The sequence below is a fragment of the Chaetodon auriga genome, chromosome 11, assembly GCF_051107435.1.
Source record: "Chaetodon auriga isolate fChaAug3 chromosome 11, fChaAug3.hap1, whole genome shotgun sequence".
In the NCBI taxonomy this organism is placed as follows: Eukaryota; Metazoa; Chordata; class Actinopteri; order Chaetodontiformes; family Chaetodontidae; genus Chaetodon; species Chaetodon auriga.
Genome location: NC_135084.1, coordinates 10,226,312 through 10,241,165, shown reverse-complemented (window position 1 = coordinate 10,241,165; position 14,854 = coordinate 10,226,312). Strand labels below are relative to the sequence as shown.

The 14,854-nt window shown below is 45.9% G+C and overlaps 1 protein-coding gene across 2 annotated transcripts; it reads right to left on the bottom strand.

Annotated features, from left to right (window-relative positions):
- Window positions 1-481: 481 nt before the first annotated feature.
- On the bottom strand, window positions 482-12,359 carry ism1 (isthmin 1). Of its 2 annotated transcripts, XM_076743416.1 has the most exons (7): window positions 11,387-11,665; window positions 5,362-5,580; window positions 4,231-4,498; window positions 2,479-2,622; window positions 2,246-2,335; window positions 1,396-1,919; window positions 1,184-1,305 (listed from the first exon to the last, which is right to left on the bottom strand). In XM_076743416.1, the coding sequence occupies exons 1-6, from the start codon at window positions 11,522-11,524 to the stop codon at window positions 1,402-1,404; spliced, it is 1,377 nt and encodes a 458-aa protein (XP_076599531.1). In that variant the 5' UTR covers window positions 11,525-11,665; the 3' UTR covers window positions 1,184-1,305; window positions 1,396-1,401. The 2 variants fall into 2 exon arrangements, with proteins under 2 accessions (XP_076599533.1, XP_076599531.1); XM_076743418.1 differs by having other exon boundaries at window positions 482-1,919; window positions 5,362-5,577; window positions 11,387-12,359.
- Between the last annotated feature and the right edge of the window lie 2,495 nt (window positions 12,360-14,854).

Genomic DNA, 14,854 nt, shown 5'->3' with positions numbered 1-14,854 from the left:
AGCAGAGAGGGAATGGTCAGAGGTCCTCACTATGGACAGGCAGCATTGACTGTGGGTGTGTGTGTGTGTGTGTGAGTGAGTGTGTATGTACACTGAGAAATTACTCAGGAATGTGAGGATACATGCCAAAGACAAAGAATTTGAGTCACATTCAAGGGAACCTTACCCTCCTTGCCTCCTCTGAAGAAATATCACAATCCCATCAAAAGGCCTGGCCTGAGAGCCACACTGGATGGAACTAATGGAAGTCTTGTGCACTGGCTTAAAGTCTGTTGGAGAAGTTTAATTGATGAGATGAGATTTCTCCCCGCAGATGAATTTCCTCTGACAGCAGGAGAGAAACCCGATAGCGGCCGATGAAACTTTGATTCAATTATTGTTCATTTAGACCTTGAGGAGATTTATTTGCCATGAAGATCACACACGCAAAGATTTTTTTGGTTTCTTTTTTTTTTTTACTAGCAACACATTCATTGGCTTAAAAAAAATTTATTCATAGATTTATATCTCAAAAGTCTTTCCGTACAATTGAATTCACACATTCTTTACACTCTACTGCGGTTTAATCCCAACTTGAGACACAGATAAGCACATCGACGGCAAAAGAGGAATCTCAAGTCAGCCTTCAGCCGCACATGAATCAGAAACCACAGTCATGGACACCCAACTCAGCTACAACTTAATAAATACTTTACAAAAATAATGCAGGCTTTTTACAATGAAGATCTGCCTCAGAGACACAAGGGACATGGTTGTAAATTAATGGTGGAAATAAGAAAAAATGTGCATGCTAAATAAGCTTACATGAGAACCTGGATATTGTGAATGACAAAATGAGAGAAAACTGGAAACGCCTGTTCTCTGTCCCCCTCCCCTCCCCCCCACCCCACCCCCCCAACACATTCCTGAAGGATCTCTTTATTCTATTACCACAGGCCTCTCAGATTCACCAAACATAAACAATCTATGGACACGAACATGGACACAATCTAAACGAAGACTCCTACAATAATATGTTTCCCTTTTAAGAATATGAACTCAGGTCTCCCTTTAGTGACCAAATCTGAGTTAATAATTGGTGACTGGCAAAAGGTTTCATTTCTTTGAGAGGCATATTTTATAAAAACAAAGGTAAAAAAAAAAAAAAAAAAAAAAAAAAAAGCAAAAGCAACGTTTCGTGCCTGTTTTGGTGAAGTCAAGAAAAGTTCCTTGTGTGTTCGGACTCTGCTGGATTTTTCTTCCGCTTGGTTCAAAAGAGCAGTAAGTCCTGTTCCTCAGAGCCTAAAAGTTTGTGTGTTATTTGACCTAAGACAGAAGAAAAAATGGTTTCAGCACCATTCTTGAGGTTTAGCTGAATATTTAAGCAGTGTGTGTTTGTTTTTCCTTTCATGCTACCGAGGGTTAGAATTCCCTCGCCTCTTCAAACTGTTTGTAGTAGTCCTCGTCCTGAGGGTTGTCAGGACACTTCTGCCCGTTGTTTGGCGGCCTGGCCTGGTTGTAGCGGCTCCAGTCTCCTTTGCAGATGATCCAGGGCAGGATGTCCACCTTATAGTGCAGGTCGGCTGAGAACTCTGTGCTGATGAGGTTGGGCGTGCCGGCCCCCTTGCCGCGAGTGATGAGCTTCATGTTGTCGTCGTAGCAGCAGTGCTGTGCCGCCAGCGTGGTGGACTCCAGCGTCAGCATGGAGCGGATGCAGTAGCGGGCCGTGGGCTTGTAGATCTCCAGCTTCTCTTTTGGTCCGCTGGCGTCTTTCCAACGGAAATCACGGCGCGTTGGAGCGTCGTGTACGTCTGCTGTGCTGTACGCCACCTCAGTTGGGTAAGAGCAAGGGCAGCTGGGGAGGTCGTTTGCCACCTTGGTCATGTACTTCTTCAAGAAGTCGCTCTTGCAGTTCATCCACCGCTCGCAGCTGTCTGTGTCTGAGAGAAATGAAGGCACTGTTAAATCTCCGTCCCGGCATTAGAAGATGAAACCATACGTGTGAGGCGGTGTAACATTTAACATGAAGGTGTGTTTTCAGTGGGTTGATTAAGAACATGCAGGCAAACAAAGAGTGTGCAGAGGCAGACTGAGCTCTTCCTGCCCTGCTGAACATTTTCATCTCTGCACTGTAATGGAGAGCAGCCCGAGCATGAGGAATGCTAAGTGTGTGAAGACACGCTGCTGCCAGATGGATGAACTGTCTTTGATAGTATAAGAACATCAGAATGAGGCATGGTCTGGACAAGAATAGGCAGAATCTCACCAACACCAAAGAGCTCTGTGGCGTTGAACTCATCTGTTCCAGCTAACAGGCTCACTTCAGTAGCTGCTGTCTTGAAGGCATCTTCAATACCTAAAGAGAGATGAATGCACAGTGAAAGGTGGATCAAAAGAGGAAAGGCTACTAAATCAACACATGCACTTACAAACTGTCCAATAGCACCATCTATACTGCTGTGGAATCTTTTGTTCTGTCATCCAAAACCAAGACTTTACCTGGGCAGTTGGGCATATCACAAGTTCTGGACTCGGTGGCTGTGCAAGCATAACCACATGACCTGGTTCTCTTCTGGTTACCATTTCCACAGGTGACACTGCACGCCGTCCAGTTACTCCAGTCCCCCTCTCCATCCATATAGTCTGGATCAGAGAGAAAGACAGAATAGGATCGTCAGCTCTGATGCAGGCCACATGCTGAACTTACTCAGGCCTGTTAGCATGCCTCACTAATAATAAGTGGGGGAAGGACATGAAAGGGGAAGTGGGGGAGCTCAGGGTTCTCTTTGACTTTGCCCCTCAAAGCAGATACCATGGAAGCCTGTCCACACACACACACACACACACACACACACACACGCACACACACTGTGTTGTATATATGCTTGTTGAACCACACAGTCCAAGGGGACAGTATGTGTGTTCAGTTAGTGAAGTAACAGGCAAGCAAATTCCAACAAAGCTACGGGGGATCCGGCAGGGATTTTACAAATAGAGATTTTCCCTGACACATTGGCACTGGACACCATTCAGTTACTCTATCTGTGATTCATTGGTTTGAAAATGGGAAGTGAAATGGCAAGAAATCCTCTTTAAGTCCAATTATCATTCAGCAGATCACTGTAATGGGTATACATGGAAACAGTTACACTAGGCGCTACGACTACCTCACCCCACCACCACCACCACCACCAACACTACCGCACGCAAACACACACACAAGCACATCTTGAAAGCAGTACTCTATCAATGAGGAGAATGAATGTGGGCATGTTGGGATGGAAGTATTTCTGGCCGGGGTCCAAACCTTCCTATACTCCCCCACTGCCATCTGCCCCTCATTATGAGCATTTTGTATGAATACGGGCCAGATAGCCATCTAGCGCTGCTCCCCTCCCTCCTCCATAGCTTACTACGGCCAAAGAGCTGGTGGCAGCTCAGACAGAATTTAGAAAACTTGATAATAACCTGCCCTCAGCCCACAGATGAGACAACTGAATGCGCTATCGCTGGCCTGTGATGGATGACCCTCACCGCCTGTCCACAATTATGATTATTAGGTTTAAAACCAAGACAGTAATGATGATAAAATATTTCCCTGTCCATCAGCGTGGTATGAATAAAGGATGAATGAGAGCTGACCGCAGCGATAAGCCAGAAACATTAAACATGGGCTCTGGTTTGTAGAAAAAACATGATAAAATCGCCTTCCTCACCGCTGCAGTGCAAGTGCAAGTGGATAAAATGACATTCACCACAGCACACGCATTCCTGTTCGACCATGTTGGTTTGGGCATGCTACAACACAGGCCGGACGCATACGGTATGACAGTGAGTGTAAATTCTTCCACGGCAGATTTATCTGCTGGGTTACTTTTGGAGAGTGTTGTGAGAATGGTGTGGCAGCCAAACAGCGCTTCTGGCCCCATTCCTGCCGCTGAACTTTGATGTAGCGAGGCGTTTAAACTGTGTCACGTAGCTAGCTCCACACCACAGAGGAATCCATCTCGTAAAAGAGTGTTAAAGGCTTCAATCAGGGGCTCCCAGAGGCTCGCCCGGGATGACTGCACTTATTATGGTGACAGCTTAAATCAGCAAATCTGCAAATTACAGATTCCACATCAGACTACGGCCATCTGTGGAAACGCTGGAGACCAGTGTTCACATAAGAGCCTATGGACCCAGCTAAATATTCTGCAGTGCGCACCGTGTGCTCATTTCCTCGCAAACACGCCCTGCTGTCATTCTCACCATATTCGGTTTGAGCTTTGCTTCCTGCCCCGATGCCTCCTCTCCTGCCCCAGTCTGTCGGCGGCCTGAGGAAGTTGCTATCCTCGGCGTTGCTCCCATAGGAGCGGTCGTGCTCCTCTGTCTGATGAGTGGTGGAAGAGGAGGAGGGTGACGAGGAGTGAGGCCACCAGTTTCTCCAGTTAGGAGAAGCCCAGTTGGGTTTGCTTTCCTTGCGGAGGCCTTTTTCTGGCTCGGGGCCCTCCAGTCCATCCACCACTTCAATGGTCACCTGTTTGGAAGAGCAGAAGTCCAGTTAAAGTCCACGCTCAACAAAGATACTTACATGCCATTTTTGGACAGAATGGGCCAATCGGCTGCCTTGAGGTGACACTATCTGATACCCCTGTGCATGATCTAACCCCCTCCCCCTTTCTGTCCTAACACATGTGCCTCCCAGATGAGGGGGGACCATCAGCCCTGCCCCACAGTCACCCTCCCACCTCTTGGGCTCTCTCCACCTAAACACAAAGTTCAAAGGGCTACTCAGCCTCCTCCAGACCATGAAAGCCAGATGAATCCCAGGATCAAAGACACCCCCCTCCTCCTCCTCCCCTTCTCCCACAGCCTCACGCCCTTGCTCAATTGGTTGCTCCGCTCTCTTCCCACATCTTGAGATGTTAATACACTTTGTTCGTGCTCGGATTTAGCAGTGATGCTCTCAGAAATGGAAAGACCCCCTCGCTGGATTAGACAGGAGAATGATTTAAACATGGCAGCGGTTACTCGGCCATCTGCACCACTGAGGGACTTATGGGTGAGGGCTGGCCACACATTTACATAAGCTGCCGTCTGTCTTCCTGCACATGCGTTAGTAGTAAGGCATTGCTGGTTAGTGTGCCTTTCAGCTGTCATTATGATGGACGTGAGACCTCAGCATCTATCTTAAGCTTCACTGCAAGCCAGGAAGTGTGAAAGGGGACGGCGGGGGGAGAAGGAAGGAGGAAGGGGGAGAAAAAAGGGGCAGCGATGTGCACCAAGCTATTCTCCCTCTTCCTGTTTGCTCTTCCTGTCCTGCGTGCTTGAGTAGCCATGTCTTACAAGTAAGTGAAAGCATCAAAGCATGCTGACAGGTGCACAGACACACTTGATCACCTGTATGTTGGGATTCTGTCCATTGATATCAGCTTTGGAGAGGTCGGGGAAATTATGCAGATCTAGGAGGAAAGCTCCGGGGCCGTCTCTGTGTACGTTGCTGCCTTGTGCCCAGGGGAGGGTGGCAGGCCGGTGGGTCAACCGGTGTTCTGGACCAGACCTCCGGTCTTCAGGAGCCAGCTGGGCAGAGGAGCTGCTTTTTGCATTTATATTGTTCTGCTGAGGAGAGAAAGGAACATAACATGAGTTTATTATTGTTTTGCACGTTCACAATATAAGATTACTCCCTGTTGTGTGAATGTTAAGACTGAGGGCCCTGCAAGCTTGACATCTACAAAGTCTGCACACTCAGCAACGTTAGATTGATCTCTCATGTCGACAGAGGTTCATGTGGCCATGACCTCTGTCATAAATCCTGTGGACAGCGGAGTCTTGACTACTTGGAGCCTAGAAAGAAGGGACAAACAATGTCAATGTCTGCTTCCACCAAAATATAATCTGCCTAGAGGCTGCATTCAGAGCCAATGTCCCAGTCAGACTGTATATTTTTCCAATTTTAACTGACAGAGAATGCTGTTGCTTTACCATAGTCGTATGGCGTGGACATTTTTAGCATGTTCTGGTGCTGGCTGGGAGAAAAGGAGAAAAGAAGAGGTTTCCTGCACTGGGGCTATACAGAGAAACCTAAGCAAACATTGGAAAATAATTACATCTGCCTTCTTGAAGACAGAAAAACATTTGGTTTTCTGACAGAGGGGATTGTAAATTCATCCCAAAAGGACAGTGGAGGCATATGTCTCCTGTCAGGTATACACAGAAGGAACAATTATTCCTCAATTGGACAGACAGCCATAAGTAGCCGGCAATCATCCATTCTGGGGTGGCAGAAAATAAGATCAAAGAAAGCCATCAATCATGTTCCTTGTTTTCTTTTTCATGTCCCATTTCTTCCTCCCTAGTGTTTTTGTGGCCAGACTGAGGCCTGAGAATATGGCAGCAGTGCTGTACGGTTGCGGTGGCCAGTCACAAAGTGTCAGCTCAGCCACATTGTGGTGGGTATAAAAGCCCCCAGTGGAGCTGTTTGTTTCCAGCCAAGGTGCACTCTGGGACAATATGGAGGCTGTAAATGGAGCTGCACAGCAAGGGAGGAAGAATTATAAATGTACATGTGACTTAAACTCAACCACAGCGGGGACGGCGGCCGCACAGACAGACTCCCATATCCATTTGACATTACTCTTCATAATTCACCACCAGAGACCAGATGGAGTTAATATGATAATATGATGCATTTCAAAGAATTGAAAAAACTTTCACATCGCATATCTCAATGTGAGCTACTGCCATAATTACAATGATTACGCAATTGCCCATAATTTGGAGGAAGAAGAGTAGGTGGTTCTGCATTTTGCCTGCGGCCACCAAATAAAAAGAGGGAGAGGTTTCACTGTAGATAAGATGATGAGATTTTATGAGAATTTATGTCCAAAATCATAAAATGTGAGGAAAAAAAGACTCTGAAACAGCAGATTCCAATTAAAACCGCAAATGTATTTTCCATAACCAAACAATTATGGCTGAGAGCTCGGTACAGAAAAAGGTCATCTCAACAGTTCCTGCATCAGCTATTGACCCTTTGTGTGAACATCACAGGATCCTCTGTGGTTCCATCACAAGCACTTGGGCTTTGAGATGCCCACGTGATAACCCTGTCTTTCAAGTTCCCAGCCTTCAGAAGTCACTCAGTGGCTGTAATTGAGCTCCGCTGAGGGAGCAGGCCCAGAGCAGCACTCACAGGTTCAATCACAATGTTAATACATGCATACATACAACTGTAGATACAGTAAACAGGTGTGGTTGATCTCCTCTGGGTGGATTATTTTTTTTAGGGATTATATTAGCATCTAGCTGCCCGCCACACAAGCTGCTCTCCAATCCAGACATTACTGATTTATGATACTGATACTACAAACAATCATTTGAATGCACTGCCAGAAAACACTTAGCTACTGCACGTTTCTCTCGTTTTCCCATCATCAGACTCTGAGGCGTTTTCATTCACAACACCTGTCATTTCCAGAAATGCATCCAGATATTCTCAGGCTACCGGCTTACTCACTGCTTTCTCCATGAGTGGTTCTACTGAAAGCAAGTCAACAGAACTGTTTCAGAATACGCAAACTGTTGGGTCGTGAAACCCAGAGTGTTTGCCGGCAGATTAATCCTCCGTTATCCAGTCTAATCCCATCTGAATCTTCTGTTGTGTCACATTATGCAGCATTACACATGGCAGGCAGATGATCTAATCCTGACACAAATTTGGTTTATTTAAAATCACACTGAAAAGCATTCTGATCTGAGGACAACACTTGTGATGATGTTCCACTCAGTTTGAAGAGGCCATTGAGCTCAAGCCTGCTTGTACACACAGACAGTTCATGAGTTTATGAGCAAACATTGGTAGTGTAGCATTAATATGATTTGATTTATGCTTGAGCCACTGCAGACAGGAGGGTAAGAAGGCACCAAAGGCACCATAAACCACTGGAACCACCTCTATCCATCTTTTCAGTGAGTTTCATGTTTAGATTATGGTTTAAATCATGTCACTGGAAGGATATTTCCTGATACGCTACAGGTTGGTTCATTGCGCAAATCAATTTATCACCATGGACAGATTTTTTTTAAGGGAGTCACTATGAAAATGTGTTATTACAAACTGAGCCATGATGAGGCTAAATAATGTCTGAAGTCATTCATGAAGGTGTACACAACAAAAAATGAAAAGGAAAATCACCAGCTGTCACTTAGCAATACACTGTACCTTTCTTCAGCTACAGTATAGCTGCTCTACATTCGAGTCCAAGCTTCCTAATCTAACTTAGGATCTCCCAGCTGATACTGGATTCAAGCCCACAGCACTGGAGTTTGAAGCCATTTCCATTCATCCAAACCAGCATCATCCCACCAAGGATCTAAGAAAGACCAATGTGACAATTTCCCTTGCAGAGAATTTTTGATCTTCTACTTGACTTCTCTACAAGTCAATATTTCACGTTAAATAAACATTTTCATTTTCCGCCTTTGAACAGTCAAACCTTAGACAATAGAGGCCACTGTTGTGTGTACACAGTGTTGACATTCAGATTATTGTCTCACTTTTCTTTGGTGCCAACAGGACAGATGCTGATTTTCTCACAGCGGTAAATACATCAAAATCTTGCCAAAACATGGAAAAACATCAGCCTGAAATAAAATGCTGCTGATTAAAGCCTTGAGCTGAATTGTAAATAGGAAATATTGTGGTAACGCTGCTGTTCCAGTCACTTGGAGAGAAACAGGGAAATCTAAGCTGCTCTCCCCATAAGCACTGAGATTTGACTAAATCTATATTTCCATCTGGGAGCTCAGCAGTGTGAAGGACAAACCATGAAATTTTATCCATCCAAATAATTGATTTTGTTCCTGTCTCAAAAGGGGTTTCAGCAGGACAATTTAGGAGAACCAGCAGAGTTGAAAATAATGGAAAGAATGCACAACGTGGGAATTAGTCATCACGCAGGAATGGCAGTTGTGTATCAGTTGTGTAAAGTCCGTCAATTCTTGTCGATGTCAACATAAACACCTCTCTCTGTCTTCTCCAGATGACTCAGTGGAGCTTTTTCACGCAGCTTAATGAGAAAAACATGCTGTTTTGTCATTTTTTTTCTCTCAGACAGCCCCGGCTGTAAGCGTGCACTGGAGTAACTCATTTAAAAGTTCAAAAAATCAGCAGAGTTCCCCTTTGATGGCGAGGCAGCTTTACAGTTGCTATCACTCATCTGAGATCTTCCTCGACCAGGAACATGCTTTAATTTGCAGATCAAAAGTGACACACCATTCCTCAGTTCATCTGGGGCCTCCCAGGATGTCAACCCCCCCCCCCCCACACACACACTCTCCAAAGCCATGAATGAACACTTGCACAGACAAGCCACCCCCTCTCCCTCCTCACAGTATCTCCTCTTCTTCTCCCGCTTCCCCCTTTTTCACTTTGTGAGGGCTGCTTAAAGGGGCATGACTCCATTTTCAATTGGGAGCAACTCAGGGGTCCTTCCCCCAGGGAGGCTGGCAGGAAATGAAGGCAGTGCACATTGTGCCAGATGCTTTTCAGCGCTACACTTATGGAGGTGGAAGAGAAAACTCAGCTTCCCCTGTCATACGCCTCATACTGGGTGTGTGTTTATGTGCGGGATCAAACTGAGACGACATGCTAGAAAGGAGTTCGGAGTTCAAAAGTGAGACGATCTTAAAGATAAGAGAAGAAAATAAGCTCATGGGTAGAAAATCATGCTTCATCTGTAGCACAGTATATGCTCTTTGCTTACAAATACTGTTTATAAAGTCAAGCCGCAGTGGGTGAATGTGCCTTCCTGGGTCAGTGATGATAATGTGCCTCTTACCAAAGAGCTTTCTCTCTCCACTACAGGTGCACGGAGCCGCATCCTGTCATTTGTGCTCCTGTGAATGGCATTTTAAATATGACACCTTGGCATGACAATACACCCCCTGGGCCGTGACAAGCCCGGCCGAAAGATGACATCACCGTCTTCAGTGGCGGACCAGTGAAGCATGTCCGCACATAGCCGGAGCATTCATGAGGAAAGAAAAAAAAATCAGCGCTTTTCTATGTAAATCTGGACTAGTGACAAAAGGGATGCTGAGACTGGAATGGGTGGCATGTGTTTAGTATTTTTACTGCAGTTCCTCAGGAGAAACTCCCTCCTGGCCCTCATCGCAGCTATCCAGCATTTGTTTGGCTGTGTGACAAATATTTGATAAATTCCTGGAATATTTCCTCAGCTTTGCGTGCCTTAATATCCAGCCGAACACAGGCCTGCTGTTGCATATACGCAGGTCAGACCACAGTGATGGCAGGGATAGTGGAGATAAGAGCAATTACCCTCACCATCCTCTGCTGAAGTAAAAATTCTTTCCATTCATCTCCCCCAAGCCCTAATAAAGAATTTATGAAGGGACACCATTCCAGTGGGCATAAATACCCATTTATCACTGGGACATGAAGAAAGTATTTCAGCAGCATGCTAAATATACATCAAAAAGCAGCTGAAGGACGCTTAACACTCTCTAAAAAAGCCTGTTGATCCCAGACCCGTCTTAACCCTCCAGTCAGGATTTGAGGCTCTGCTGGAGTCTGTGTGTTTTACGCTGATGTTAAAATGGGCAGTTAAACTTTTAAACCTGTCTTGAGTGGCGTCACCTTGACTAAGTGTCTCCCTTGTGATATTTAGCTGAGGCACGTTCTGAGCTGGACCACAATCCAAAAAGGAAACTGCATTTTGAGCATTTTATTGATTTCTATTATTTGTCTTTTCCTCATCGTTAATATCTGATCATCTCACGTGGCTTTGCCCACACTGTGAGTACAGTGCAGGATCAAATAAAACAAGTTGGGCTTGAGGCTCGATCTGCAGCAGAGCAGAGGTCAATTTGATGCCAGACCCTTCTCTAAATTCATCTCTTGGACCTGTGTGTTAGTGGGGGTGTGGTGGGGGTGGGGGGGACGCTCCGCCTCATCAAATGAAAGCTTGGATGACAGTGATGAGCCCACGATGACAGAGAAGCGCCTGCAGCTAACATTTAACCCCCGAAATAGGGAGGTGCGTGTGTTGCAGGGGGGCTGATCTCTGACCCTGCCTCATCCTCCACCCCTCCAACGGCTCCCTGCCATTCCCGTGGGGGACACCCGAGGGTCTCCACATCCGTGTGTATGTCAACAAATCCCCAAAGACTCACAGGGATGGAGGCTTCATTTTACCTGGGCCATCAGTTTAAATGAGCTTTTCTTTCTTTCTTTCTTTCTTTCTTTCTTTCTTTCTTTCTTTCTTTCTTTCTTTCTTTCCTAATCAAACCCATCTGTAACCAAATGACAGCCCTGAGACATCAGCGTCTGCATCAAGTTTCCCCCAACAAATCTCCCTTACATGGAAAGAGCACCCCTCTCCTGTCAGATTTCCTAACTCACCTCTGTAAGTGCTGTGTGCTGATCCAGGCTCAGAGTTACATTTCCCTGGGGCAGCGGACTGCTCCGCAGCACCGTGATGTGCAAGGTGAGGAGAAGAAGTCCCAGGAGCAGCAACAGTTCCGCCGCCAGACGCACCATCCTCTTGACGCGGCCGCTCTTGGGAGCCTGCGGTGTGGCCGGAGCTCCGACTCCGCCTCCTCCCGGTGCAGAGACTCCAATCTCCGGATCCGCCGGGGACGAGGAGCCGCAACACCACTTCGGAGCCACTTCGGGAATCAGAATTGCAAAAATGAAGGGAAAAGGATCGGAGGTGGGGCAGTCGAATAATTTGGAAAAAGTGCTGTAAATGAATTTGGATGCAGTGGGGTTTCTTTGTAAACTGCGGTCCAGAATGAAGATTTATCCTCTTTACTTATTGTTCATAGAGTTTGATTTGAACACAAATAGGATAAGAGTTAACGCGCTGATCTGCCAATTAAAACACTGTAGTGAACACTGCAGGGCTGATCCAGCGCGCAGCATTAACACTTTCCGCTCTTGTTGCGTCCTCAACTCTTCAAACTCAGGAAACTTGCAGCCCAGTTGCCCCGCGGTGTCCCCGCCACATTCTCAGCCTCACGCTTCACTTTTCCCCACTTCCACTTGAGCCGCTTTACGCACTTCTTGTTTTGTCCTCATTCTGCGCTATCCAACGCGTTACTCGACGAGACTGCCTTCGAGGAAAAAGTACAGGTAACCAAAAAAAAAAAGAAAAAAAAAGAAAAGAAATAAAGAAAAGAAAAAAAAGATATATCTTCCCAGTGAAGACTTCACGGTGGAGTTGTGCCTCCTTCAAAAACAGTACCCATCCATTATGCTGCGGATCGTGAGCCCACCAAAATGAAGACGCGCGGGCTTGCGTGCGTCTCTAACGAGTCCTGCTGGAGGAAACAAGTCAAACCATATCAAACTACGGCTCGTTAACACGCTGTTCTTGTTGTGCGCTCCTGAGGTGGTTTTATACTATACGCCCCTGTGCAGGCGCCCTCCCCCTGGTTAACTCTTTCGTCCCTCTCCAACCAGTCCTCCCCAAAGCGTCAGCCAGGTTTAACACCAGATTGTCTGGTGGAAGTTCGCTCCAAAAGTATATTATGCTCCTCTCTCGTTGCAGATGAGACACATTTAAGTCCTTTCTGATCACAGGATCAAAATGACACCTTGATTTATCTTTAAAAGCTACAAAATATCTGATAGAGCGTTATGGCAGGTTTAAAACAACCCTCATGTCAGCGGGCATTAAATCACATTTGTGTATGTAGATTAAGTTATCCCAACGCACTTTTCTGCTGAAGTCGCTACGCAGGAGCAATAAGAACTCCCTGAAGCAACCTCAAGTAACCTTGGTGGTCCCCGGAGGCGCACTGGGCACACAGGCGCGTCGCAGCGCAGAGGAAGACACCCGGAGGCGCCTTACAGGAGGTCCGCCTCTGCCGCTGACATGTGTACAGCAGCGGCCTTGTCTCAGTCAGCTGTGATTAAACGTTGCCACGGAAGGTGCCGTAACACTTCGCTTAAGCAAGACAAATGGTGCGTAATGTGATTAGCCCTCGTGAGACTTTTTATTGACCGCTTCAAAGGACAGGTCGCTGTGTCAAATTACGCACCAAGCGGGGATGCCGCTGCTTCAGTGTGGGCGACAATTCACTGAGCCCCGAAGGCATGAGACACAAAGTGCATCTCATATCATTTGTCACCTTTGAAGTCAGCAGGCTGCATTCAGTTTGGGCGCAGGCGGAACAATAGTGTTACTGATGATGATTAACACGATCTCATTACCTGGTTAGTGTCATGACATTTCGCATATAATCATTTTTCAAAGATAACTTGGGGACATTATCCAGTCCACAGTGCGCATGCACGATCGTTGATGTTGTAGCCAAATGGCGCGTGACGCACAGCTCCGGCAGGACCACGACAGCGGCAGAGCCAAAGCCTCTCAAAAAGTAGAGCACTGTAACCTGTTTGGATTAAAAACAACATAATCTTAAAAATGAACGGGTTGGATGTTGATTGTTGCAGTCTTTGGTTTCACTTTGCCTGCCTCACTGGGTTGTAAATGTGTTGAAAACAAGCCAAAGAAACCCCTCAAAGAGTCATCATTAATGTTATTTTACAGCTCAGAGTGTCATAAAACGTCTGGGTCTGTGGAACGAGCTTCCAACATGATTCCTTGGAGTAATTCTGAGAAATTCGGCCATGAACTTACTTCAGCTGAGACAAAACTCCACTGTGCCCATCTGATGCCCATGTGTGCAAGAAAGCACATGTAAATGTGGTCTGGTGGAGGCTTACTTTTGATTCTAAATAAATCCAGTGGCAGCACATAGTGATGAGCAGCATGGAGTAATTCAGCACCGTTGATGGATGATGTTACCCAGCACCATACTTCCTTCATTCATTGAAACCCCTATAATTAAACTGCCCGAATATCTGATGAGGCTGATCAAATATCTGAATTAGGCTAAAACAAATGCTCCTCGAGTCATCTTCTGGACTCATGAAATGTACCACATTGGCTACTTCATCACACTCTCTGTTAACAAGTAGTTCCCGGTACGTAGCCTTGCTGCAGCCTTCCGTTGCAGTCCAGGCAGAGCAGAGCTGTCTAAACCATGTAAATCTGTTCTTTGTCTGCCTCACTTCAAAAATCCCTCTCCAGAATAGAAAAATCTCTGTCTAAATGGAAAACAGAGAGCAGAGAGAATGGCTTGCCTGCTTTGGACACAGTGGTGGACATCAAAGGCGTAGCAGAGGATCCCCCTTCAGAATAGCAGCTACATGCCATTCCAATAAGTGCAGTGTATTTGGATCTGCAGTTCAAAAGAGGCTGGTGCAGGCAGGCAGGCAGGTCTCTGGGGCCTTGCCACCAGTAGTCTGGTTGCACAGATGTTTTGAATGCCAGCACAGACCATTTGCCACTTCTGCTGAAACTGAGGGCAGTTAGAAGTGACCGGAGGCAAGTCTGGCAGGGCACGTGCTTCCCACCTTGCCTGACAGTTACTGTGTATTGCCATCCTTTATTTATTTATTGATTTATTTTGACACCACTGGAGTAGTCCATTCAGATTTTGATGATTACTGTATCCATCCATGAATCCTTTGCATGTTCCTAAACAATACTGTACTGCTCTTTCATTTAAATAACATATTGTCATTTTATTGTCATATTCCTTTATATTTTCTACACACAACATTTGAATGAAAACCTTGTTGGGATTAAACCTAATTCTTCTGATTCTGAAAATATGAAATTATGTTTTAGCAGTCTTACAAATTATTTCTGAAAAGACTGATGAAGTAGTCCGACTGCCAGCATGACTGTTATAATATGAAGGATCCGTTCAGATAAAGATTTATTTTGCCACATCTCTTAGCTTTGTGCCTGCTGCCACATTGTGCTTTCCTTTCCAAAAAAAAAAACAGTTACAC